Here is a 27,194-nt window from a genome sequence, read left to right on the forward strand (position 1 = left end):
CATTTCCTATCAGTCCCTGCGAAATGTGTTATTTTCTCAGTCAACAGCATGTAGTGTTTGAGGTGGGGGTTGGTGTTGAAAACATTGTGGCCATTTGTCATGGAGAGAGAACAAAGGGGCTGTTAACCTTCTGGGTATCTGGACAAGTTGAGTCCAATCTGCATTTGTTTGTGGAAGCAACTTGGGAGGGTACTGAATAGAAATGCACGCAGTGAGCCATGGGCATTGAAGCACATTGCATGTACTGGTTGCTAGGCGGGTCCTTTTGCCATAAACAAAGGGAAACTGGGGCGGAGAATTGGGGCTAGAGTAGATCAGGCAGCTGGCTGAATGGCGGGAAGTGTAATAGCTGGGAGTGTTTCAATAAAGTAACATTGAGAGGGGAAAGGTGCTGTATGAACAGGGATTGCTTTGCTTAGTTTTGTATAGCCAGTCTGAAATGAAGCCATGGGGGTATGGATTTTCACAGCATTTCCAATTCTTATGTTTGAGGGGCTGATTTATAAAAGTATGATTGTCTCCGAATACAAAAAAATGTATTTTTTCTAAGTTTTCGTACCTTGCGTATTTTTGCAGATTTTTTTTTGCTAATTTGCACAATGTTTTTGTACTGTGCGTCGAAAATTGTATTGTCATGCCGAGTACGAAAGTTTTGGATTCATTCAAGATTCGGTATCGTGACTTTCCTTGGGCCAGGTTGTAGCTGCAGAGTGCCATTGAGCCCTATGGGAGACTTTCCTTGGGCCGGGTTGGAGCTGCAGAGTGCCATTGAGCCCTATGGGAGACTTTCCTTGGGCCAGGTTGGAGCTGCAGAGTGCCATTGAGCCCTGTGGGAGACTTTCCTTGGGTCAGGTTGGAGCTGCAGGGTGCCATTGAATCCTATGGGAGACTTTCCTTGGGCCAGGTTGGAGCTCCAGAGTGCCATTGAGCCCTAAGGGAGACTTTCCTTGGGCCAGGTTGGAGCTGCAGAGTGCCATTGAGCCCTATGGGAGACTTTCCTTGGGCCAGGTTGGAGCTGCAGAGTGCCATTGAGCCCTATGGGAGACTTTCCTTGGGCCAGGTTGGAGCTGCAGAGTGCCATTGATTCCTATGGGAGGCTTCCAAAATCATGCATTGAAGGAAAGTCAGAAAGGTTTTCCCGCCATTTACGATCGTTCAAATACTAAAATTTTGTGACTTTCGTATCGCCAATACGATATTATCGTGACTAATATGATTTTTTCGTAAGCATTTTCGTGATATTTGCGATTATCAGAAATTATCCTATCGCGTTTTCATGCGTATATCGGCTACATGTGCCTGCACCCGAGCGTATCCCATTCATTCGGGTGCAGGCACATGTAGGAGGCGTAAGGCGTAATTTTCAGCAAGCACTTTTACGCTTGCCGAAAATATCCGCCCTATGCCTCGTGTGTCATTAGCCTAATCCGAATTTTACCCATTTTGGGATTCCAACTCATACTTTGATGAATCAGCCCCTGAGTGTTGGCATATATATGTACTTATATTTACTATCAAACAATAGAGCTTTTATGCTCTGAGTAAATTCACAAATGGAAAACTAGTACTTGTACCCTTTAAAGAGGATGACAGTATAAACATTAAAGCAAAGGAACCCATTTTGGATCATTACCTATATAGTAACCATCCATTCAATATATTTTTCTATTTAATTCCTTGATATTCTAGCACAGCCAAATATTTAAGTGCTTGGGTTTCCACAACCTTTGATGAATGAAGAATAAAACCAACCCAAAGCCCTACATGTGACAAACGAGAATACATGCACATACTAGTTTGCAATATCTCAGACTGTTTATTGTCTCTGTGTTTAGAGTAGGAATACTGTCATGGGATTTTTTTTTTTATTTAAACGCATCAGTTAATAGAGCTTCTCCAGCAGAAATCCTGCACGTTAATTTTTATATCTAATTTTTAAATTTTACATGGGGTTAGCCATATTTTTCATTTCCCAGAGTGTCACAGCCATGTGACTTGTGCTCTGATAAACTTCAGTCACTCTTTACTGCATGTTGGGGTCACTCTTTACTGCATGTTGGGGTCACTCTTTACTGCATGTTGGAGTCACTCTTTACTGCATGTTGGAATGATATCATTTATTATTTTTTTGGTTTGTGATAGTCCAAGACAACTAGTCATTTACTTTTTTAATTTATTTATTTTTTTACTTTTTGTCCAACACCTTTCCAGTTTGGAATTTAAATTGTTTTCTGGTTACTAGGGTCTTAATGACCCTAGCAACCCGAGTGGTTTGAATGACATAGCTGAAAAGAAGGGGAGCGGATACCTTAAAATAACTTGAAGATAATCAAAAATTATTTTCATACTCAATCTACAGTGTCACTACTGACCCCAGCTACCAGACATTGCCTGAGTAGAAAGACAAATATTACCAAACTATAAGTGAAGTCGTTAGAAATTGTTCTATTTTATTAATAATACTAAACGAAATTTCAAGATAAACTTCCCCTTTAACATTTTCGCATTCTCTTTCTCCACCCTAAATAATTGGCACATGGGGAATCGCAAAACGCCGCTCTCCCCCCTCTCAGTCGCAGGAAGGAAGAACCGCGGCGCTGTGAAGAGAGTGGGGGTGGGCATGCTCTGGCCAATCATGACTTCCCGTGCAAAGAATCTGTTGGTAATAGTTTCGCAGACCCAATAGCAGATAAGCTCTTATTTTAACTCCAGGATGTTGGCCCTTGCTTGTATGCACTTGTCATTGTTCAGCCTGTGGACAGTGAGCTGAAATAATGTAGCAGGGGCTTTGAGCTGTCGCACAGATATGTCAGGAAGGGGCTGTCTAATGGCAACACCTAAACCGAGGAAGAGTACTCTGCACCGGCGGGATCGGGTAAGCTACCAACAGGGAGCTAAATAATGTCAGGCTAGTACAGAGCCTAGCGGTGCGTATACTGCGCATATAACGATGGCTGGGCACACGCACTTCTTGCATATGATGCTGAATGATAGCTGTCAGACGTGTCGATTTTCTCTCCTTTTCTGCTTAGGGCTAGGAGATCACATGCCACTAAGCTGGCTAACTCTTTAACATGCGATCATTTCTTTGTATGTTTCCTGTGAGGATCTTGTGCTTACAAACATGATAATGAGTTTGGAATTTAAACAGAAGGAAAGGAAACACGGAGTATTGCAGATGAATACTCTTCTAGATCTGCTTCCAGCTGCAGTATTTCTGGTACCCACAACTCAACAAACAAGGTGCCCACCGCAAGGCTCCACATGCAGCCATCCTGTTTGGGAGCTGCTTCCTCTGGGCCATTCTAAAGGACTTGCCTGGCACTTATTTAGGGTTATACATATTCTAAATCCCATTATTTCTATTTTAGATTAGGGATTCAACTTTTATACAAAACTAATATATATATATATATATATATATATATATATATATATATAACAAGGCCAATGAATATTGTATGTAGATAACAACAGTTATTCAAAAATGTGTTTAATGTCGTGCAAAAAAGTGTAACTCCCTGGGCCTTGCAGAAGAGCAGTAATAGCTGCACATAAGTTTTTCTCTTCAACCTAAAGCTGGCCATACACGTGGCGATCTCACGATGTTTCGTACGACCGTCGGTCGCACGAAACATCGTCAGATCCGCCACACACCATTCAGGGCTGAATCGGCAGGTAAGGAGGTAGAAACAATAGGATTTCTACCTCCTTCTGCCGATTCAGCTCTGAAGGGAGAATTTTGGTCAGGCGCCTTCTATGGCGCCCGATCAAAATTTTCTAACCTGGCCGATCGGTGAGTCGACCGATATCAGCAGCTTCCTGCGATATCGGTCGGCTCGCTGACAATGCCATACACGCACCGATTATCGTACGAAACGAGGTTTCGTACGATAATATCGGTGCGTGTATGGCCACCTTAAGGGCTGTTGGGTGTCTAGAAGTTGTAGATCTATTACAGCTGAAGGGCTATAGGTTGGACTATGGGTGTGTCGGAGCAAAAGAGTGACAGCCAGACCCCTTCCTATACAGCAGGGATCCCCAACCTTTTATACCCGTGAGCTACATTCAAATGGAAAAAGTGTTGGGGAGCAACACAAGCATGAAAAAAGTTCCTGGGGGTGCCAATAAGAACTATACTTGGCTACTCAATAGCCCTTATGTGGACTGGCAGCCTACAGAAGGCTCTGTTTGGCATTATACTTGGTTTTTATGCAACCAAAACTTCCTTACTTCTGCCTCCTTACCAGAAATTCAAAAATGAGCACCTGCTTTGGGGCTACTGGGAGCAACATCCAAGGGGTTGGGGAGCAACATGTTGCTCACGAGCCACTGGTTGGGGAACACTGCTATACAGTATAGCCTGGGGGCACAAGCTAATGTTTTCATGCATTTGCAGTCTGTGCTTTCATAAAGAAATAAGCAGTTTACAGGCAATAAAAAGGTGTACTGGCTTCTAGTTTAACTCGTTCTGCAGCTGAACTGTTACCTGCTTGTACCCATAATATCTGTTAATCTATAAATGATTTGTATTTTTTGTAACTTAGATTTTTATTAGTTTTCACAGGTTTTTACAGAATAGCAAAATAAAGACAATGGGTATGTTACCATTCAAATAAACATAGATATAGGAGGAGGGGGAGAGAAAGGGAGATAAAGAAAAAAAAAAAAAAAAAAGGAGTAAAGGAAAACAGGTATTTAACTCAGGTACTCTAAGATTTTCTTGATTAATTCTGGGATCTATTATCCCTATAGATATACAGCTCGTATTTTCTTGCAAAAAATAAGAATATGATTTGTATTTTTATGCAGCTTTGTGTAATATATGTAATGGATACACAGAAGTGTTCCCAAACTTGGTACCAGAGCTACATACTTGGCTAATAAGGTACCAAATATGGGGGGGGTGACAAAATAATAAGACTAACCCACTTATGTGGAGACTTTTCCCCTCAACACATACAAGATTCCATGTTCTGTCATTTAATTCTAGGAAATGCTGGTTTGCTCTAGGAAAAAGAACACCTGAGAAAAATCAATTATTATATGGGTTACATATGCACTCAGCAACTCCCAGCAGCCTTCATCTCTCTTTAGGATAATGCTCGTTGCAGTGCAACAAAAGCTGGGGGCTGCAAGTGGACATGCTGGTGTGGTTATACAAATAATTAACAGTTCTTGCACAACATATGTCCTTTGTACTCTTGTCTATTTTCCCCCCCAAAGAGGCATATGCATGGGGTTGAGATTGCGGGCAGAGAGCAGAGGACAGAAAGTCAAGCAAAAAAATATGGAGTCTGCCAACCTTGCTGCGCAGCTTTGTGTTCAGTACAGGTATGGGGTAGAAGGTAAGAGGCCTTTGGATTAGTGGCTTAAAGTTTCTGTAATTTGTGACTACAGCCTATATTCAGATCATTTTCCATTCTGCCAAATTGCATTCCAATATCTGGTAGGTTCCACCCCTGTACAAGCAGGATTGAGAATTCTCCCATGAAAAGCAGAACAGTTTGGAGGTATCAGGTTACCTGCAAAGAACTAATAAGCTATTTGAATACAGGTGGATCAGCACTTGAGTTGTCACAACCAGGATTTGGTGGAAAGCACAGGCACTGTATGGAGGATGAGAAATGCTTTTAATGTAAAATAGTTATAATGTTACATTTTACTAAAATTAAGTGCTGGTCTGTTTGTTATTGTTGCTAGTTACCCGAGGATCAGCACCAGGCTCCATGAGAGACTTTTCCAGAATGAGCTACATAAATAGATGTGATTGTCTCTGCATTTTGTGAAACCTGGGGATACAGCCAATTCCTGCCCTATGCTGAAATCATGGTTTTAACATTTTCAAGAAAGTCTGTATCACAGAAACTAAGTATTCTACTCCTTGCTTTTGGATTCATCTGGGGACTGATGTTGCTGCGCTACACTTTTCAGTATCCGAGACACCAGAGCAGCACGGAGCTCAGAGATCAAATATTAGACTTGAGCAGAAGATATGTCAAAGCTTTGGCTGAAGAGAATAAAGATTTAATGGATGGAGGAAATGGGGGCTCCATGGCAGGATATGGTAAGATATACATATTACAGTTATATATTATGATTTGTTAGTATTAAAAATGTCCATTTTAAGCACCATTTGTAAATGTAATCATTATTAAAAACAGTATCTGTTAACAGACCTGGACGAGAACTGAATTCTTAAACCTTAACCTTAAAAATATTTCAAATTTTTATTAACATATTGACAAAATGCTTATAGTTTTTTCCGTAGTTTAGTAATTTTGTTGTATTTTGCAATAATATTAAAACAATACATATTTTCTATTTTTAGCTTATGGCAGGAGCACAAGTTGTGCAAAGTTTCTTGCAGGATGAAACTTTGTGCAACTTCGGAAAACAAGGCGTCACGTGTGCCTTCCCACTGGCGATTTGTTTTATTGCTGGTGGAAAGGCATTTCGGGTAGATTAGTTGCTGGCAGTAGCTGAGATTTAACTACGGGCAACTAATCTCTGCGTGTGCCCTTGCCCTTAAGGGCAGTTGTACACGGGGAGATTAGTCGTCCCAAACTTTCCTCTGAAGACAACTTCGGGCGAATGCGGGACATTGCAGCAACGCATATGCCATCCCACCGGCGATTTACATTCTAGCCGGTGGGATGGCATTGCGGGGAGATTAGTTGCCCGCAACAAGGGAGATTTGACGCAGCGAGACTAATCTCCCTGTGTATCACAGCCCTTAGGGCAGTAGTACACAAGGAGATTAGTCGCCCAGCAACAAATCTTCATTGTTGCGGGCAACTAATCTCCCCGCAATGCCATCCCACCGGCTAGAATGTAAATCGCCGGTGGGATGGCATATGCGGCGCCACGATTTGCCGAAGTTGCCTTGGGAGGAAACTTCAGCGACTTCTGCAAATCATGGCGCCGCGTATGCCATTCCACCAGCGATTTACATTCTAGCTGGTGGGATGGCATTGTGGGGAGATTAGTCGCCCGTGACAAGGGAGATTTGTCGCTGCGTGACTAATCTCCCAGTGTGTCACAACCCTTAAGCACAAATGGGTCATTGATGTATTACTCTTACTGCCTTCCCATGTTGTCTCTGTAATCAGAAGAGTTTGTTAAATCAAGTGATAAAGAACTCTGTGTAATCAAGCCTCTCCCTTCCCCCAGCTGTTTCTTGTGCCAGAATTAGGCTGCAGAATTAGTGCTGCACGGGGCTGATTCTCCGCCTGCAGAAAAACGAGGAGGTCATTATGCAGGGAGGGTAAATTAGTTAACTCTCTGATAACTTGATATTTAACATTATAAAGTCATTTTTTCAGAGACTTAATAGCAAAAGAGTTGTTTTTATACATTTATAGAGCTGCATTAGAACATATTCACAATTTACTAGAGGCCTAGTTATAAAATATTGTGCCGTAACCAGAGAATATTGCTTCTCTACATGGCTATAAGTGTGATTCCAGATCAGATACTAGTTCTTTCTAGAGAAGTCTTACATCATGGCCAAAGTATGTGTGCTGTAGCCCGCATTACCTCTGCTATTTTTGTTTATATCCCCTCAGGATTAAAAAAAAAGGGGTGTTCTCATGCCTAAGCTGCTAGAACACATCTTTAATTTTCATCTCTCGGCTATGACCTGGCTTGCATGCAGTGAAGTGCTTGCAACTTTGTGTTTTGCGGAAACTCTCCCTTCCCTTAATCGGGGGCAGGCTAAATTAAAGAATGTGGCATTACAACTGCATCTGTAGCTGAGGCAGGCAGGGACTGGAGCTGGCATATGAACTTCAGAATATCAGGTCTGACAAGATTAAAGAAAGTTTACTGGTTAATGCTCACATGTGTTGCTTGTCCCTTAATAAACAAATGCCTGTATATTAGGTCAGTGATCCCCAACCAGTGGCTCCTGAACAACATTTTGCACATGAACCCCATGGATGTTGCACTTAAAGCAGGAGCTTATTTTTGAATTGCTGGCTTGAAGGACTTGTTTTGGTGACATAAAAACCATGAGTACTGCCAAACAGAGCCTCCTCTGGTAGGCTGCCAGTCCTCCTGTAGGCTACCAAATAAGCCAATTATAAGCATTATTTGGCATCACCAATAACATTTTTCATGTTTGTGTTGCTCCCCAACTCAAGGTTGGGGACCCCTGAATTAGACACTCAGTGCCCATGATATTGCTCACTGGTTTAACTTTCAGTATATTCCCTCAATTTTAAAAAAGTTTTCTCACAAATCTCTTACTTTTATGGACACATAAAGGCCTTCAACTTGGCCCCTCTAGTATGAGGCCATCCCAACAACCTGCCCAACCAATGATATATCTGTTAGAGCAGGGGTGCCCAGACTTTGTCACCCTGTGAGCTACTCTTGCCACCTGGCCTACGTCATGGGATCTACCACAGTTAAAATAGTCCGACGTCTATCATTTGGCGCAATAAGCAAGAAAAAGTATCAATCGATCTTTAACAAATCTTGGAACTTTCTGGATAAGGGGTTTCTGAATAAGGTATCCCATGCCTGTATTAATTGAATATAGAAAGTATATAAAATGGTACAATGGTCTGAATACTGCATATTTTAAAGAACATTATATATTGTGCTTGTCCTTGTTCGTCTAATGCCTTATTTTGTTTGCTTTCACATAGCTGACTTGAAGAGAACAATTGCTGTCCTCTTGGATGATATTCTACAGCGGCTTGGAAAGCTCGAGAACAAAATTGACTACTTTGTAGTGAACGGATCATCCAATAACAGCACCAATAGCACTGGTGGAAACCTTGTCCCGTTAACTACAAGTAAACGCGTGAATGCGTCAGCAAACAGGAGATAGCAAGAGAGTGCCATTCCAGCCATTTTATCAGGCCCAGTACACTATGAACAACTTTATTGGCATTTCTGGCTAGATCTGTGCTTTATTTTAGTTTGCCTTGTAAGCAGCTGTAGCATAAAGTGCAAAACACAGCAGTTTTATCTGGCGCTGTAAGAACGTAGAGAATATCAGCCATATTAAGTTTATAATATTTTATTTTTTTCCCCATCTATAAAATGTTTTCTAGAAGTGAGTTTTGATGCATTGTCCTGGAGTTTATACCCTTAGTATTTTAAATTAAAAATAAGTACCAATAATATAAATGACATACTTGTATATTATATTTTGCTACATGGTAAATGTTATGTTTGAGCTGGAGGTTTGACCCAAAGAATGTATTTATTTGCACTATTTGTTAGCAAGACTGTAGATGAATTGCAGTCATTATGATTATTTATGTGGACACTTGACAAATAAATAATGTATTACAGTTATTTTAATGGAATTTGCTAAGGATGTCATAGGAGATTTCAGCAACAAACAAGTAATCGCCCCTTTCAGTTCTGTGTATTGTTTCTTTGATTTAAGTCCTTAGGAACAGTTTGGAGTCTTATTTAGAACACCTACTTGGATTGGAGAGACGTTCTCAAAAGACTTATTTTATCTCTCTCCAAAGTCACAGATTGGCAGATATCCTGAGGCAGTTATGTTGGCCTTCCATGTTCACATTGTTGCATACAAGATTTCTTGCAGTGTTTGGGACATAGGAATGATTGAAACAGGCATCTGGTACCATCAATACTGGTTATACTAGTCAAACAAGCAACCTACAATGATAGAACAGCAGTGGCAAAGAAAAACATTCCTGATTAGTGTCTGTACAAACATTACTGACCACTTTTCCTTGCAAACAGTCTCATCTCCAAGAAGGTTGCTTATATTAATGCTTTATTGTTCTTGTTACCAAACTAGTAACTTAAGGCTGACGCCACACGGAGCTGGCTCTCAGCCAGTGGAAAAACACAGGCCATGAATCTGCTCCTAAACTGGCATCAGCCTTCATCCTTGCCTGCTCCAGCAACCATTGTGTTGTCTTGTGTGCAGGTACAATTGGCATATGTTTAGAGTATATACATTTCTGTGTTGTAATCCGCAAAGTGGCATTAGCCTAAGGGCTATGGCACACTATGCCTTTACTCCTACAGTGGGCAAACAAAAGGAAGTTATGAGCCAAAACCTTTATGGACATCAAGAGGAGAACAATCTGCATGTCACTGCACACACTGGGTGGATTTTAACCAGAAGATGCTTGTGTGCATTTGTGTGCATCCTCCCTGTGTGAGCAGAAACAGATACCCCCTTTTTTCAATGCAGACATATACAGGGCAGTTGCGGCTTATACCTGCCTTTTCAGCGATGGTGGAGAAATAAAACCACAGAATTGCAGTATTCTGTGCACTTATAGGTGAATCTGCTGTTCTTCCCTGACTAGGGGAGCAAAAGACAAAAACTAACCTAGTTTGTTTTTGCAGACCTAGAAACATTGGCAGATAAAATTTACCAGGGGGTAAAAGGACCTAATATGTAGTCCTTGCTGGACCACCACTTCTTCCCACAAGGGTGTGGGTCCTGTAAGACAGTTACCCAGCACATTTTTTAGGAAAGAGTGGTGAGGCTAAACAACAATCCATGGCTGACTGCATTGGCCTCAGAACTGTATACATCCTGATTTGTAGCTAGTTGCACACTGATTCTCTCCTCTTAGCATCCAAATGTTGCCCTTCCTTTTTTTATTAGAGTCATATATGACAAATTAATATGGGCTGTCAGATTGGTCATTTTAAAAAAGTCCAATATTTTATTCTCTTTTTAATCCAATATAAATCTTCTTAAAATATTTACATTTGGCTGCAGTTCAGAAGATAAATGCACCAAGGTTTCAGCTTCTGGAAGCTCTAAAAAGCAGTGGCATTTTGAATAATGTGGCTTTTTTTGGGTAATATACCTGTAATCCCCACAAACCTTTCCTTGTTATATTTATGGGAATCGCTGGTCTTGTGGCAACCTGTAGAGATTATTGCTTGGAAATGATAGAGGGTCATTATTACTTTCCTAGAGAAAATTCAAAGTGATCAAAACACCCCTTGTTTTAACTCACTTAGTTGTTGTCCATCCTGAATTAGAAAAAGATTCTGCACTTCCTTACATTTCTCCCCAACAGCATGAACCAATGGAGTAGGAATGGGTAAGTCTGTGGGTGGGCATGACAGCTAGAGGTGTTCTAAAGCTTTCCCTGCTTTAGGGAAGATGATCTGTTCATCTGTAAAATGCTCACATGTCAATGACTAAAACGCCACTGGGTCCCCTAAAGTTTCCTCCCTAGCACTGTGACTGCTTATGGTCCCTGAATTTCAAAAATCGTCCATTTGCACAGTATGTGACTTAAATAATCTGGCAAATCTGCATGTTACACACACAAGTGAAAGGTCATGCAGATGAATTGATTACATTAGATATATCTGTAACTATTACTTCCAATTAAACTAGTGATACTGCAGGGGTCCGATTTAACACAGGAATCCCTGTACCCCTTATTTCTTGTGCATTATATAAGCACATCAATGCTCACACATGCTTAGTGCAGAAGAAAAGGTCCAGCTGTATAATATATATATATATAGTCGGATGGGTTTGCTCCACACCAGTAGTGCTCATGCACATTATTTAAGAACCATTTAGGGAAGTACCAGAATTAGCACAACAGGAGTGTGAAAACTGCAGCTGAACTACAACACAGTGAAGCCACTAACAGCCTTGTATTGGCTGGGGATTCTGGGAGCTGTATTCCAGCAGTTTTCATACGCCATCTTACCACTGTAGAACAAAGAGCTGCCCTTTTCCTATGATATGTAATGTAATTGTCAACCAGCGAGTGAAATGATTAAAGCCTTTACAACAGAAAATGTTATTCTATTGTGTTGTACTCCTTGTGCCATTTCGATAACATGTGCTCCGTGTTCTCTCTCCTAATGTAGGCTAACCAGTGTTCCCTGTTGGTAACAGTAAGCTTTGTTGTGCCTTATGATGACCAATGTCCTTGGTATGTAACATTTTCCTGCTCACGGGCAATAAAAGTAATACTGATCATTCTCTAAAGCCAAACTCTACATTATTTGTCCTGTTAGACAAAATAAGAAACTCACACTCTCAATTTCTTTCATTTCTTTCATTTCTTTCCTTCCCCTTTGCAATGACAGGAACTCCGTACATGTACTTAGTGGAGCAGATGTTTTTGGGTGCACTAAACCATTAAAAATAGATAATAACACATATTGCATTGTGGTAGCAGTGTAATTAAGTTACTGGGCATCATAGATTACATTAATTGCAAACATATAATGCTTATTAAAAGATGCAGGAACTGTATCCCCTATTGTTACTGTAGTGGTGGATGGAATCCTGCCATCAGTGGCACAGTTAAGCCATATGAATACTTGTGCTTTTAGCACAATGCCATCTGTTAGCATCCTTTCCTGTAAGTCATTATTACCAATGCACAAACATCTCTGCATAGGTGGAGGTGAAATGCAAAGGTTTGAACTACAGTTCCCAGCATTTCACCAACAGATAATAGGGGTAATTTAAGGGCAAGAGCACTGAGGGGACCAAGATAAAAACGATCTAACGCTCAGCGATGCCAGGATGCACAGCTAGCCCTTTTCATACCTGTAGGTGCTAAGGATAGAGCCCCAACGTGGGCTGCGCATCCTGATGCTCTTCTACCTTGCCCCTCAGAATGACACACAAGGGAGAGGACACTTTTGTGACTTTGCACAATGCTCCTTGCAGTGGGCAAAGTGTAAATAAATGGCCAACTGTGTAGGCATTGTGGGTTCTAATAGCTCCTTGGTGGTGCTGAAAGGCATTACAATATCTGAGTGCCCTCCAGCTGCTTGCCCTGTTATATCACATTCATGTAAGTATACACCAATGGGCACATTTACCAAGCAATTTTGAGATAAAGTAGGATTTTTTCTTACTTCTAGATAATTTCGAGATTTGTGAATGGGTTTTTGCCAGAACCTCCCATAATTCCTGATTTATTAATATTTACTTGACTTTTTTTGTAAAAAAAAAATTTGACAGGTTTGATCTGTCGAGTACATTGATTTCTATGGAGGCTTAGAATAGTAGAGGAATGGAATAGTCAGCGACAGCCTGTCCTTGACACATTTTCAAGGACAAATTAATCCCCTCATTGCTTTCAGTTTCACCCAGCTTCAAGGGAAACTTAATCCCCTCACTGTTTTCTATTTCACACTTTTCAAGGGGAAGTTAATCCCAAGGTTGTTTTCACCCAATTTCAAGTGAAATCTAAACACATTATTGTTTTCCAAGAATGGGTGCCAATGCTCCTAAAATGGCTGCTGGAGCAATTCCTGTTTGGGAAAAATAAAGGGGATTAATGTAAACGAACATCCATTTAAACTTAGTTTTTTTGAGTTTTAACAATGCTTTCAACTCGAAAAATGTGGGGTTTTTGAATGTAAACTCAAAGTTTTCATATGAACGATTGAAGCATTATTGTGACATTTTATAAATACAGCAACGATTGAGTTTAATTCGAATTTATACCATGTTGAGTTTATACGACTTTCAAGGCCAGAAAAAAAACAAATTTTAGTAAATGTGCCTCCAAGTATCAAACTTGTTGAACTAAACCTAAGCTGATCGATACTAATAGCTGGAGTACAGAGCCAATTCCCCTAGTCCAACACAGCTCTGTAAGCTTGCATTCAGTCATGCCACCCATCCGACAGTGAACTGATAATGCTGGCAGAGTTGCCTTTCCTTCATGTACAGGACAAAGGGTCACAACATGTCTGAATATAATCAGAAGCCCCCACCTATAGACACTTATCTGCCAGGTAACGGATACCAAATCTCTAAACAGGTACTTACATAAACACATAATAAGAAACTGCAAAGATTTTTTTTAAGTGTCCAAAAACCTAGATTCTCCAAACCTGTCGGAATACTAAAGAGCATTGATATTTTGGGCAAAAAAGCTACTGCAAACACTTTTGCTTGTTGATCCATATTTAAGCTAGCCAACTGCATCAGTCATTTCCCCTCTGAACTTTCCTACTCTCCACAAGCATTCAGGTGTGCATTTACCAGCAGTATGTTCCATAGCTTTCTATTCAATACAATATGCTGCAATCTTCTTATGTGCACCATTCTCATATACTGAAATAGAATATACAAGTGGAGCTAAAACTTTCTTTCTTTAGGATATAACATACAAATGCAATACATGTGTTCAGTGTGCATTTTATTTGTTGCCTTTTCAAGCAGCCATGTCTAGGGGCCTTGAAATATTTGGCCTCAGAAAGAGGGTTTATTTACAAGCAGGAGGGCAGTGTGCAATTTCAGACACAAACCAGCATGTTTTTAATCAACAGGTAGAGCAATTTTAGTGCAACTGTGGATTGTAAGTAAGCCCTATAGTGGACAAATATATATGTTATATAAAGGAGTAGTTCACCTTTAACTTTTTGCATGTTGTAGTGAATGATATTATATAATGACTGTTTGCAGTTAGTCTTCATTTTTATGGTTTCTGGTTTGGCAGATAAAGATTCTCCTGCAGAGAGTTTTTAGCGATGACAGCCCCCTGAGCAATGAGCCAAGGGGTCTGTCATGCTGGTCCTGCGGACACGATCGTCGCAGGACTGACCTCCAAGCAGCAGACGCAATTGTATCACGTCTGCTGCTTGCTCCCCGCTTCCTGTTTCCCCCCCAAGTGCCGGCCCACTGACCAGGACTGCAGCAGGACGACCAGCCATGCGATCCCTGCTTCTGGGCAGGTGTGTTTTTATTTTTTGCATTTACACACATACACTCACTCACACACACAGTTACATACATTTATACCTACATACAGCACACAATTTAGCACTTTTTTTGTTTTGTTTTTTTTCATTTTGCACACTCATATACACACTTACAGTACATATTGTCACACTACTTTTACATATGTACACACATGTATACACAAACTTTTTTTCTGTATTTTTTTTTTTTCCATTTTACCACTCGTTTTTAGTTTATTTTTCCTAAAAACTGTTTATTTTGACAGTGTAACTATTGGATTAGAAATTCTGACCACTAATTACACTGTTGTGTGACTTATTTTGTTGTTTCACTTATTTGCACAATTTTTGTGGTTTTATTGCATTTTTATCCCTGTATAAGTGTTCCTAATCTGTTTTTAGCGTAGCTTTGCCAGGTGTAACTTTGGTGTACAAAAATAACTTTACCTATTTTGAATTCATCAGAATGTGTACTTTCCAAAAATATATGGTTTTCTGGGGGTCTGTGTATAGTTAGGGGGGGGGTTACTGCACATAATAGGCTGTCAGGGGGCTCTGTATGCAAAAGCTGAGCTGGCAGGCGAGAAATCCTTATGCGCTATTTTCATTTTGGGGTCAGTACACACTACAGACTTTGGTATATCTATGCATATTGGGCATCAAACTGTTCAGTAGACCTCTGGTGTTCCTATTTGGGGTGATTTGCCTTTGTACGCAAGAAATTGTGTGAGATAAATGCGGCAAACTGCAACATTTTTAGGCGATTTTCTGAAATGTCATAAAAACCACTAACTTTAGGAAAGCTTTGCTGATTGGTAATTTGGTGTAGAAAGGACTCTTTACCCTTGTTGGATTTGTCAGAATGTGTACTTTCCAAAAATATATGGTTTTCTGGGTTTTTCTGTATAATTTGGGGGCGTTACAGCACATAATACACTGACAGGGGGCTCTGTATGCAAAAGCTGAGTTGGCAGGCGAGAAATCCATATGCGCTATTTTCATTTTGGGGTCAGTACATACCGCAGACTTTGGTATATCTATGCATATTGGGCATCAAACTGTTCAGTAGACCTTAGGTGTTCCTATTTGGGGTGATTTGCCTTTGTATGCAATAAATTGTGTGAGATAAATGTGTCAAACTGCAACATTTTTAGGCAATTTTATTTTTGTTTCTGCTATGTGTGTTTATATTATGGAAAATATGATTTTTTAAAAACTTTTTAGACATTTAGAAGCCTATATCTTGTTACACAATTGGAATTACACCAAAATCCTACCATATTTTGGTTGTCCTGAAAAAAACGATATATTGTTTTCCTGGGTTAACTAAAAGTCCCCCAAGGAAAGGCCCCTAAAGTGAAACAGTGCAAAATGTTCAAAAACTGTCTGGCAATACAAGTTGACCAAAACGGCTGTCAGTGAAAGGGTTAAATGACAATAGAAAACAGTATTGGAAATAAAAAATGAACATCAACTAAAAAAAAGGTTGCTAAGGATATGGCATATGACATTTAAAATGTTAGAAATAAACAGCCCCTTAAGAAAACCTTGACATGTTGTTCATCCATCAAACCACAAGGTGGCACCAATAGTACATCTCTTTCAGTGTTGGTTTGTGATGTGCAGTAGCTGTACATTCTTTGCATGTTACAAAAGAAAAATATTAGCCCATAGCATCCAATCCAATTTTTGTTTTTCCTTAGGGACTGAATTGAATGTTTTTTCTCACTCCCAAAGAGCTACAAACTGTTGGAATGGTCCAGTTTGCTCCATTAGCCTTCCCAGATTATCCCACTGGAGCTTGTTGCCAATATATTTTATGGGCTACTCCTGCATGCTTGCCAAGAACTCTCATTACAGAAATCCCATGCCATCTCTTTAAATCAAATGAACACCACCTTTTTGAGTGAGAAAAATATTGTAATTTAATTATAAAATATATATAGTTTGGATTAGCTGCTGACGTTTATGGTACACACAAAGCCAGCGAGAGCCAGGATGCATAGTGGCCAACTGGCATCCATCTCATACTGCTGCTGCCTAAAATGCAAACAGATATGGGGTTATAGGCAGTGGTTTTTAAAAGAACAGATTCACTGGGCACTGTATTTCAAACAGCATTAGCCAGATGTGTCGCTGAGCAATAAGTGCCACCCAGGCCTATATAAATCTTTCCTGACTTGTAACAGGCCTAGAGTTAAAGCCATACCTGAGTCAGGCGATTTAAAGGACAAGAGCCACCTCAACTGCACCTCCAATATGGCCTCCCTACCCTGTAGTTAATAATAAAAAGCAGAGTGGTGCAGTTGGGTTGGCAGCTACCATGTCAGTAATTACTGGCCAGGGACACACACAATTGAAGTCAGGACCGAATACTTATACAGAGATAGGAAGATAAACATGGTGGCCCCCAATGTGCTACAGAACCTTTATTACAATGTATGGGGGAGGGGCGGTACCGGCCAGGGTTTGGGAGGTGTGGCCTCTGTAGGAGCCCTGGGAAATACTTATATCACGTTTTTATTTCACCTTATATTGAAAAGAAACCTTTCAGTTGACCTTTGTTTTTCATGTTTAGCTGTCTGTGAGTTATTCTTTTTTCACTTTGGAGCGCTCCAGCCTGGAATTGAAATTGTCGGTGTGCAGCCAGGGCAGGAGAGTATCGGCCAATAAACATCAGGAACTATGCGCTCTCACGGACAGCGATATTGGGCTGCCGGGGTCACGTTACAACTAATGTACAAACGGGCTTTAAAGCGAACTGTCCCTGGCGGGTGAATACACAGCGGAACAGTTTATAGTCAGAGCGGGGCAGTAATTACCCCCAGTGCCATGCTATCGCTACAAGCAGCCCCCGCAACCTCACTCCCCTGCTCACCATAATGAGCCAGAGCCGAGGAACTGTGCCACACCGCTTCCCCCTCCCCCCGGTCACGGTGTCGGGCCGGTCACATGACGCGGTGACGTCACGGGCAGCGCATAGGCGGCTGCTGTGCAGGTCGCTTTCCTTGCTCGGCAGGTGAGTGAGCGCCATGGAGAAGCTGCAGTTTCAGGGGGGCGCCCGGGCGATTGATGAATATGCCGAGTACAGGAGGTGAGAGAGGCTGAATAAAATGCTTATTCACGTCACCCTTTACTTTCTACATGTTCTACTCTGTTTTATTCTGGTTGCTAGGTTACGGTTCCGCTTCCCTGTCTCTGACCTGTTCTTCTCACTTTGGCAAACTGGAAATCGCTATAACCGCTGCACTTTCCGCGTACTACCACATCTAAATAGCTTATTCCCCAACCCATTAACTACCTACATACAGATAACATATTTTCTAGAAATACCCCACCCCCCATGGTAGCTGTTTAGCAGGGATCCCCAACCAGTGGCTCATGAACAACATGTTGCTCCCAGTGGCCTCAAAGCAGGTGCTCATTTTTGAATTTCTGGCTTTGGGGCAAGTTTTTGTTGCATAAAAACCAAGTATAATGCCAAACAGATCCTTCTGTAGGCTGCCAGTCCACATAGAGGCTATTAAGTAGTCAATTATAGCCCTTATTGGCACCCCCAGGAACCATTTCCATGCTTGTTGCTCCCCAACACTTTTTCCATTTAAATGAGGCTCAGGGGTATAAAAGGTTGGGGATCCCTGCTGTTTAGGAAGGAGCCTGTACCGCCCCTTGTCCCTGTCCTGATCCAGTCACTGGGGTGCTACAGTGTCACACAGATCCTTCTTGGTTGTATTAGTGACAAGTGAGTGACCTATATATGCTTAACCTGATCAATAACTAGGCAGGAATGTGGCAATGTATTGGGACATGGGTCCTAAGATGTTTCTTTCAGCCAAGGCCTTAGATGGGGGGGTCCCCTAACATTTTTACCCATGAGTCGCATTTAAATGTAAAAGGAGTTCAGGAGCAACACAACCATTAAAAATGTACCTAGGGTTACAAATAAGGGCTGTGATTGGCTATTTGGTAGCCCATATGGGGACTGGCAGCCTACAGAAGGTTCCTGTTTTGTGCAACTGGTTATTATGCAACCAAAACTTGCCTCTAAGCCAGAAATACAAAAATAAGCACCTGCTTTGAGGCCACTGGGAGCAAAATGTTCCTGAGCTACTGGTTGTGTACCACTGCCTTAGATACTTAGTCAACACCCAAGCCTAGCCCATTTAGTACACCGACAAAAATGTGTTTAAAGGGGATGTATTGTGTGAAAAACTATATTGTGCCAGTGAATTGTACTCATCTAAATATAGGAGGAATGTGCTTTAAATAGTAGTGGTTTGGGTTGATTTATTGAAAATTTCTCCAAAAACACCACTAATCCCGCTCATCTGTTCAGCTTCCTCCTGCATCCCTTCTCAGGCTGTGCAGGATGTCCAGCGGCACTCAGCACACTGCATTGTAGGATAGAAACTAATCAGCAGCTAGGCTGACCTCATAGGCTGATCTGTGCCACTGGCATAGATGCACTGGGGCTCAACGCATTTCTTTGCTTATGGCCCTTTTAACACATGACGTTTCACCACATGCATAGTTTCCTTGCCTTGCAGTGGTGAAAAAATATGGCAAATGCTTCAAATCACTTATTTCCATTAAATGTTTGGGCCAACAAATTTAGAATATGTATTACCAGTAGTTTAATGCAGAATATTGACCCATGAACATTCTTCATTCTATGCAAGACCACCTGACCTCAGCAGGTAATAATTGCCCCTTGCAGATTGAAAAACACTGCCATATCTGTATATTCTGGTATTACAAAAGGTGCTTTGATCTGGCAGAATAGTGGGGGATGATGACGGAGGGAAACTATTCACCCCTGAAGAGTATGAGGAATATAAGAAAACTGTGCTTCCTATGCGCCTGCAGAACAGACTATATGTCAGCTGGAGATCACCAACTGGCATGGATTGCAAGCTTGTTGGACCAGAGACACCTTGCTTTTGTACACACAGGTAAAACAAAGCATTTATGGGTTAGCCAATAATGCAGATCTAACTTTCTGTCGCTCTTTGCACGCTCATACTTGCTAGAGAACCGTGGAAATCTGTAAATGACCCCTGGTGTCTTTTATAACATAACCGTAAAGAGGTATAAGGGAAACATACATGGCAACAGTCTTGACAGTCTTTTTTTATTCCATATTTTTTTCTTTCACATAAAAACTGTACCAGCTTGAAATAAAAACCCACATACCTTAATAATAATAATGTCTCATACATTTATATCTGATAGTCCTGAAGTAATAATAACGCTGCCTTTCTCTTAAATCTTATTTCAGATACAAACAGCACAAAACAGATTTCCAGGAACTTCCTAAGGAAAGGCCATTACTGTTGCCTTGCAGAGTGAGTAAATGTGCATGTAAGTCATTTCATTACATCCCGCTCAATGGATCACGCCCCATTCGCTGCAGGTGCAAACACTTTGCGGATGAACACAGCGTGGCTGGGACCTATCACTGCACCCAATGTAAGACTTCCTTTATCAAAGAGTGTCAGCTTATACACATGTGTAACACAGCTGCAGGCTGCTAGTGCTGAAAGGAACAGGAAAACCAAAAAATTAAAGTGTATCAATGTAATTAAAATATAATGTACTGTTATCCTGGGTTGGTAAAAGTTTCATTTTGCTTCAGTAACACAACTATAGTTTATATAAACAAAGTTGCTGTGTAGCCATGGGGGCAGCTATTCAAACTGAAATAGGGCTAAATGCACTGAGCAGATAAAAATAAGCTCTGTAAAACACCAATTAGTTCTACAGAGCTTATCTGGTATCTCCTATGTAATGTTACTTTTCTCCCTTTTTCCAGCTTGAATGGCTGCCCCCATGGCTACAGCTTATTTATACAAACTATAGTAGCATTTCTGAAGCAAACACAACAGTTTTACCAGTGCAAGGGCAACACTACATTATATTTTAATTTTCTGGTGTTACTGTTCCTCTGCAAATCAACAGAGTATCTGTTTACCATAAAATGTTAGCAAGTCTGAACTTGTGTTATTTATATAGTTGACAGGGGGTTTGTTTTTTATGACCAATGAATGTTGTTTGCAGTTGGGAGCTTTCGCTACTTAGGATATGGAGAATGTCGGAGTTGATCAGATGCTGCAGATTAATGCACTGCATGTGACCAACTGGATCTTGTGGATAATGAGCTTATAGCTGAATATAGTTATTTGCCAATGTCTCTTTAATGCAAAATATGCACTAACGAGCCATTTCCCCTTTCCTTCCCTTCCCCAAATCAGGTACAAAATGTTCAGGTTTTCACAGCTCCTTTACATGTGGATGCAGCCAACCAGCTTATACTCATGACACTGTTGTAGAAACCAAAGAGGAACGCCTGGCCCAGGGAAAACCTGTTGGGCATGATGTCCCATTTGCTGCAATGGGGGGTCTGACAGGCTTCAGCTCTCTTGCTGAGGGATACATGAGATTAGATGAAAGCGGCGCAGGTATGTTGAAGACAGAGTTCCTGTATATTTTTTTTTTTTTTTTTTTTTTTTTTTTTAGAAATATGGTTAAGATGTAGGAAAGTCACAAGACAATTTTATCACTATGGCAAGCATTCAGTTCTATAAAATCATTTCACCTTAGGATCCAAATTGCTTCACAGACCACGTTGTAATGCATCATGTTCTTGCACCCCAGGCAAATATTAGAAACAACACTCACCCTCCTGCTTTGTCAGCAGTTCACTCCATAACATATTTTTCCAGTTCACTGTTCATGGGTGCCAGCAAATAATTCTCACTATGAACTCCTGTGACATAGGCAGAAGCTGCACCTGCCTTCCATTCCTGAAGCCAAATCTATGGTGTGTTTTCATGGAAAACCCTGGGAAAATATTTGTTTATCACCACTCATTAGCTCTCTCCCAGTTAGTCCACTTAAAGTGCTAAATCTAATTACCACCACCGGACACCAAAATTCTATCAGACTAACCCGCTCTTATTTTGGAAGTGCCTCCTGACTTGTTCCACATATAGGCCCGTCATAAGGCTATAAATGGAGTTTATTTACAAGTACCAAAATCCATTAAAAACTTATCACATATTATTCTTGGAGAAGCACATATGTACAACTTTATTTATAAAGCGCCACATATATACACAGGGAATAAGTGCCATGGTGGTTGTGTCTGTAGCATATTGCCCTGGTGTTTAGAATCCATTTAGTAATAATGTAATGTAGTTATAAAAAGTAAAAGATCTGTTAGCCACTGCTAGGTATTGAATCATTGTTGGTTTGTTTAAGTATCCATAGAGTTTTCTTTTTCTAATTCTGTTTTAGGTGCACCGAGTACAAGCTTTTTGGAGTCTTCTGAAAGTGGAACATCTCATCCATTCCTGAAAATGTATTACCAACCCATTAAAGTGCAGGCAGTTTCAGGTAAAGCTTTGATACCTGTGATCAACCATCAGTTTTGTTTTTTTATTTTTAAAAAGTTAAGTTAAAGTGACTTATGACAAACATTCTAAAATGATTTCTACTGTATCTATATTCATATACTAAATTCTATGTGCCTCATATCCACACCCTTCCACCAGGTTCAAAATGACCAAAATGATTTAGACTAATTCATCAGTACTAAATTTGATTCAAGTCTGTTGGATCTTATCTCATACAGCCGAGTCAGAACTAAATTGCTAGGTTGCCTATGCATGCTCAGTCTCACTATTAGTGGTCATATAAACAATGTGATATGTTTTAATAGATTAGAAACATAGTATGCTCACAGGTTGCAGCTGGTCTTTATTTTCTATTTTGTTTTATCATGCTAAAAGGTAATTTGAAGATAAACTGCCTTTTAATTTTGTCACCTGATATATTAGCCTTTGGTATGGTTCATGTATCAACTATAAAACATATAAAGTTTCTGAATATTATTAAATTTCAAATGAGGATTTTTCTTTCCCACTTTAAAGGGTTGTTCACCTTTGAGTTAACTTTTAGTATGATGTAGAGAGTTCTATTCTGAGGCAATATGCATTGGTCTTCAATTTTTATTTTATATAGTTTTTTTTTTTTAATTTAACTTTTTTGGTTTTGTTTAAACTTGTGGCCTCACAGAGCAAGAGTTATAGTTTCAGTGACCTCCATTTAAAAGTTGGAAACAAGTAGAAGACAAATAAATTAATTAAACTATACAGTATAATAATGAAGACCAATTAAAAAGTTAGAAATTGTCATTCTATAACATTCTAAAAGTTAACTTGTACAAGTGATCTGGTGCACTTGAATATATTTGCAATGTGTGCTGGAGGTGCCACCTTGTGGCCATATTGTGAATATTAGGTGAAGCCACACAAGAGGTGCAGGCTGATATGGACCACGCTCCCCAGTGGCAAATTACTAGACTGGCTTTCTTTGGTGCAACTGCTGGCTACAAATATCTAGTTGCCATAGACTGATATTAACATTCACATTTTTCTAAATTAATATGTGCATATCAAACTATGGCAGCTTACAGCAGGACTAACATGGCTCGAAGCCAAACCAGGAAATGCCTGCATGATCATGCCAGGTATGAGCTACTATAAGGGCTGAGAGGAAACTTCAGCAAATCGCGCTGCCACGTATGCCATCCCACCGGCGATTTACATTCTAGCCGGTAGGATGGCATTCCGGGGAGACTAGTAGCCTGGCAACTAATCTCCCCGTGTGTCACAGCCCTAAAGGAGTAGTTTACTGTAAATTGAAGTTTTAGTATGATTCAAACATCAGCATTTAAATAAATCTTTACTGCATAAAATGATTATATCCATTATACAAGCTTCTAATAAGAAGTCAGTTATGTCCCATTTCAATGTATCTGTAGGGCCATTCTCCATTGTTTATAATGTTGCATGTTATTCAAATGCCTATTAGCCTCTGCTATACAATCAGTTGCAATTAGAACCACAATGCTCCCAACCCTTATCAGATTTTTTAGTCCTCTCTGTCCCTCTCATTCCCAAATAATTAATGAATGTTACGTGTTTCATTTTGAATTGTGAATCATCATTCTAATAATGATTCACAAAGCATCATGTGATGTGTATTTCACACATACAGTATATGAACTTTGAGACATTTTTTACTTTATATTATCAACTGATCAAATTGAGGAACCTCAATCTGAATTAAGTGGAGAGGTTTGTGCTTATAAATCTGTCACCAGCACTTGTGTGTGTGATTATTCCAGACAAATGGAAGTTTCACCCTCCAACAAAATGTAAATTTTACTACATAAAAGGTATACATGTAGCAATTTCGATCTTTCATGCAACCATTGGTCACACGAAAGATTGTTCCCACCTCCACTGATGTTCAGGGCTGTATTGTCAGATATGGAGGTAGAAACAATAGAAATTCTATCTCCTTCTGCTGATTCAGCCCTGAACGTAGATTTTGCTCCGTGCCTTCAATGGCGCCCGATAAAAATCATTTAACCTAGCTGAGTCGACCGATATCCACAGCCTTTTGCGATTTGGGGTTTTGTACGATTTCATCGGTGCGTGTATGGTTAACTTAAGTCAAACTGTGGCATGAAGATAAGGGCAAGCAGCCCCCCCCCAAAAAGGGGGGGGGGGTTAGGGGTGTCAATTTATATATTTTTTTTTTTTGGTAATTGCCCGCGATAGATCTTTGCTACCGCGGGTAACTAGCCTTTCCACTGGCAACAACAGGAGTAGCCGGTAGAAAGGTCTACGCATCATCTTGGTTTTTCTGAAGTTGCGCAAAGTTTTCTCCTGCAAGCAACTTCGCACAACTTCAGAAAGCTGAAGCAAAGCATAGACCTTTCCACCGGTGACTCCTTTTGTTGCTGGTGGGAAGGAATTTTAGAGTGGTTAGTAGCAGAGATCTATTGCAATTAACTCTGTGGGACATATTTTAAAAATCTTGCTGAACCAGCAGGCAAAGATAGTTCTGCCAGGCCTCTAAAAATAAGGGAACCTGGCCGTCACTTACATAATACAGGTCACCATTTGACTTCCACTGACTCCTTTAAATTTTATATTAAATTGTAACGAAAGAGTAGGAAAAAGAAAATGTGTTTAGAAAAGGGGAAATTATACCTCTGTGTGTGTAAAAAAAGAAAAAAAAAGAATTTTCATAGATTCTAAATATTTGGGCGGCATTTTTATAGTTGTTGCAGTTCCCCTTTAAAAATATGAGTATTAACAAAGATTTATGAGCAATTATGGCCTTGATTTCTATTCACATACTTTACAGGCTGTGTAATGTGCTTGTATTGCCTCCATCTGATTAGCACTCTGTGGCACAGCCTTCTAGTACTCTTTTCGTTATCAAGCAGACATCAACCTTGTTTCTTCTTTTCAGAACCATCAGGTATTGTTACGCAAGTGTCTAACATGAGAATATCTGAAGATGATGACATGGCTTACTTTGAGCGTCGTTACCAGGAGAGGGTAAGCTTTAATTAAACATTGCATCATGAACTTAATAACATTTGAAGATATGCTGTGTATATAAATGCCATTTGTAGGAAGGACAGAGCTGAAATTCTGGGGGTGAATGAAATAAAAATACATCAAAATAACCTAATATAAGAATACTATAAGAATACTGTGCTTTGAGATTAATCTGATATTAAAGGAGACATATCATGTAAGAATGTACCAGTGAATTATACTCCTCTAAACAGAGGGATTGTGCTTAAAAAAAAAAGTTGTGTTTCGGACTGATTTATTGAAAAATTCCCCCAAAACCCTACTAGTCCCGCCCATCTGTTCCACTTCCTCCTGGCTGAATTCTCTGGATGTGCAGGGGAGGCTGGCAGCACTCAGCACTGTAGGATAGGAACCAATCAGCAGCTAGGCTGACCTGACAGAGAACTGAAGCCTGTCTTTGCTTGTGTTACTGCAGGGCTGTGATTGGCTATCCCCCATCTGCTGTGCTTCCGGCAGAGATGTTAGGACACGCCCACCCTTTATTTGAACACTGATATAGACCTGAGAGGATCTATAGGGAGCTCCAATAAAGAGGACATTTTTGCAGACAGTATTCAATTTTAGCCCAAAGTGAAACCTGCACCATATATTATTCATGTTTCCATTTATCCCATATGTCTCCTTTAAAGTGGAGGTAAACCCAAAATATAAAATGTTGCCTAATGAAAAGAATGTGTAATTCTAAGCTTTTCCAATATACTGTATATTGATTACAAATATGTATATTGTAAATGTAATTACTATTGAAAACAGCATGTGAGTGTAATTTTTTTATAGAAATGAGTCTTGGCTGTTGGAGAGCTGACTTTTGTCTAGGAGAGCAGAAAGGAAGTGTCAGATACTGATTTCAATTGCAGTTACAGTTATAAACATTAAAATAGTTGACAAATTTAATTAATGTATATTAGAAAGTTGATTGGAAATTTTCAGACATATATTGGTCAGGCAGGCCACTGGGAAGTGCCCAGATATGGGCCATTAAGTGGCTGAGTTTGTAGCTTATATGGACCATGTATGGTATGCATAAACCTACCAATATACCTGCCAGCGTACAAAGAGCTTTTCTGAAGATGTGATATCAAAATATTGTTGCAATAGATTTTAGATGTACTATAATAGCATACTATACTACACCTGAAGGGAGATGATCTACCTAGGTTTTCTGTAATGGGTAACAGAAGTGATATACTGTATATAAATGAGTCACTAACATAAAACCCAGAGAACCCTATTTATGTACATATATTCATTTGTTGCAGTTGTTGAAAGAAAAAGAACAGAAAAGACAGAAGAACAGCAAGCCTCCCACAACAAATCGTCCATAACAGATCTCTTCTGCAAGAATATGTTTACATTTTTATTTTCTAACAGTCTTAAAACAAAATAAAAAACCTTACATGTACTCCAAATTTAGCCTCTACATGGAAAGCATGCTCAAGTTAAAGGCAGGGCCTGATGTGAATATGTTGATACTATAAAAAGGAATCTTAAGTGTACCCAAATCAAGACATTTTGGCAGTACAAGTACAAATGTACCCACTAAACTTTGACGTTTTATCTTACTATTTGAAGTTGACCACATATAAATCATTTGTAATGTATATTCTGGTCTTATCTGTCTGTCCTGAAAGCCTATGGAAATGGGTGTTGGCCTCATTACAAGCTATTGGCTTACGAAACCAAAATAAAAAATGAGCTAATCAATGGCCTCATTGGAATGAACTGTTGCATGCCTTTGTTTCTATTAAATTGTGCCTAAACTGCACAAAGGGTGCAGTGTTGCATGATTAGTAATAATGACACATAATATATAGGACTATATCAGTATTACTTTATTTTACCTTTGTCTAGGACAGTGCTGTCCAACTTCTACGGTGCCGAGGGCCAGAATTTCTCTAGCATACATGGTGGAGGGCCGCTAATGAAAGCCAGTTTTGACCACTCCCCTTTTTGAAACCACACCCACTTCAAACCACACCTATTTTATCACAATGGTGGTAGCTAGGGATGTAGCGAACATCACCAAAAATGTTCGCGAAC

The 27,194-nt window shown here is 40.1% G+C and overlaps 2 protein-coding genes across 7 annotated transcripts; both read left to right on the top strand.

Annotated features, from left to right (window-relative positions):
- The first annotated feature begins 379 nt into the window (after nucleotides 1-379).
- Nucleotides 380-11,974, top strand: ccdc126 (coiled-coil domain containing 126). 3 transcript variants are annotated; one of them, XM_012964698.3, is made up of 3 exons: nucleotides 380-453; nucleotides 5,704-6,067; nucleotides 8,655-11,974. In XM_012964698.3, exons 2-3 carry the CDS (start codon nucleotides 5,830-5,832, stop codon nucleotides 8,837-8,839), a joined length of 423 nt encoding a protein of 140 aa, XP_012820152.1. In that variant the 5' UTR covers nucleotides 380-453; nucleotides 5,704-5,829; the 3' UTR covers nucleotides 8,840-11,974. The 3 variants fall into 3 exon arrangements, with proteins under 3 accessions (XP_012820152.1, NP_001016412.1, XP_031759241.1); NM_001016412.3 differs by lacking the exon at nucleotides 380-453 and adding an exon at nucleotides 2,735-2,875 and having other exon boundaries at nucleotides 8,655-9,312; XM_031903381.1 differs by lacking the exon at nucleotides 380-453 and adding an exon at nucleotides 5,100-5,348.
- A 5,261-nt stretch (nucleotides 11,975-17,235) lies between these two features.
- Nucleotides 17,236-26,876, top strand: fam221a (family with sequence similarity 221 member A). 4 transcript variants are annotated; one of them, XM_012964717.3, is made up of 7 exons: nucleotides 17,236-17,713; nucleotides 19,473-19,646; nucleotides 19,973-20,163; nucleotides 20,946-21,152; nucleotides 21,991-22,089; nucleotides 25,024-25,112; nucleotides 26,414-26,876. In XM_012964717.3, the coding sequence occupies exons 1-7, from the start codon at nucleotides 17,577-17,579 to the stop codon at nucleotides 26,477-26,479; spliced, it is 963 nt and encodes a 320-aa protein (XP_012820171.2). In that variant the 5' UTR covers nucleotides 17,236-17,576; the 3' UTR covers nucleotides 26,480-26,876. The 4 variants fall into 4 exon arrangements, with proteins under 4 accessions (XP_012820171.2, XP_012820172.2, XP_012820173.2 ...); XM_012964718.3 differs by having other exon boundaries at nucleotides 17,645-17,788; nucleotides 19,478-19,646; XM_012964719.3 differs by having other exon boundaries at nucleotides 17,649-17,788; nucleotides 19,456-19,646.
- Nucleotides 26,877-27,194: the final 318 nt, after the last annotated feature.

The sequence above is a fragment of the Xenopus tropicalis genome, chromosome 6 (assembly GCF_000004195.4).
Source record: "Xenopus tropicalis strain Nigerian chromosome 6, UCB_Xtro_10.0, whole genome shotgun sequence".
Lineage (NCBI taxonomy): Eukaryota > Metazoa > Chordata > Amphibia > Anura > Pipidae > Xenopus > Xenopus tropicalis.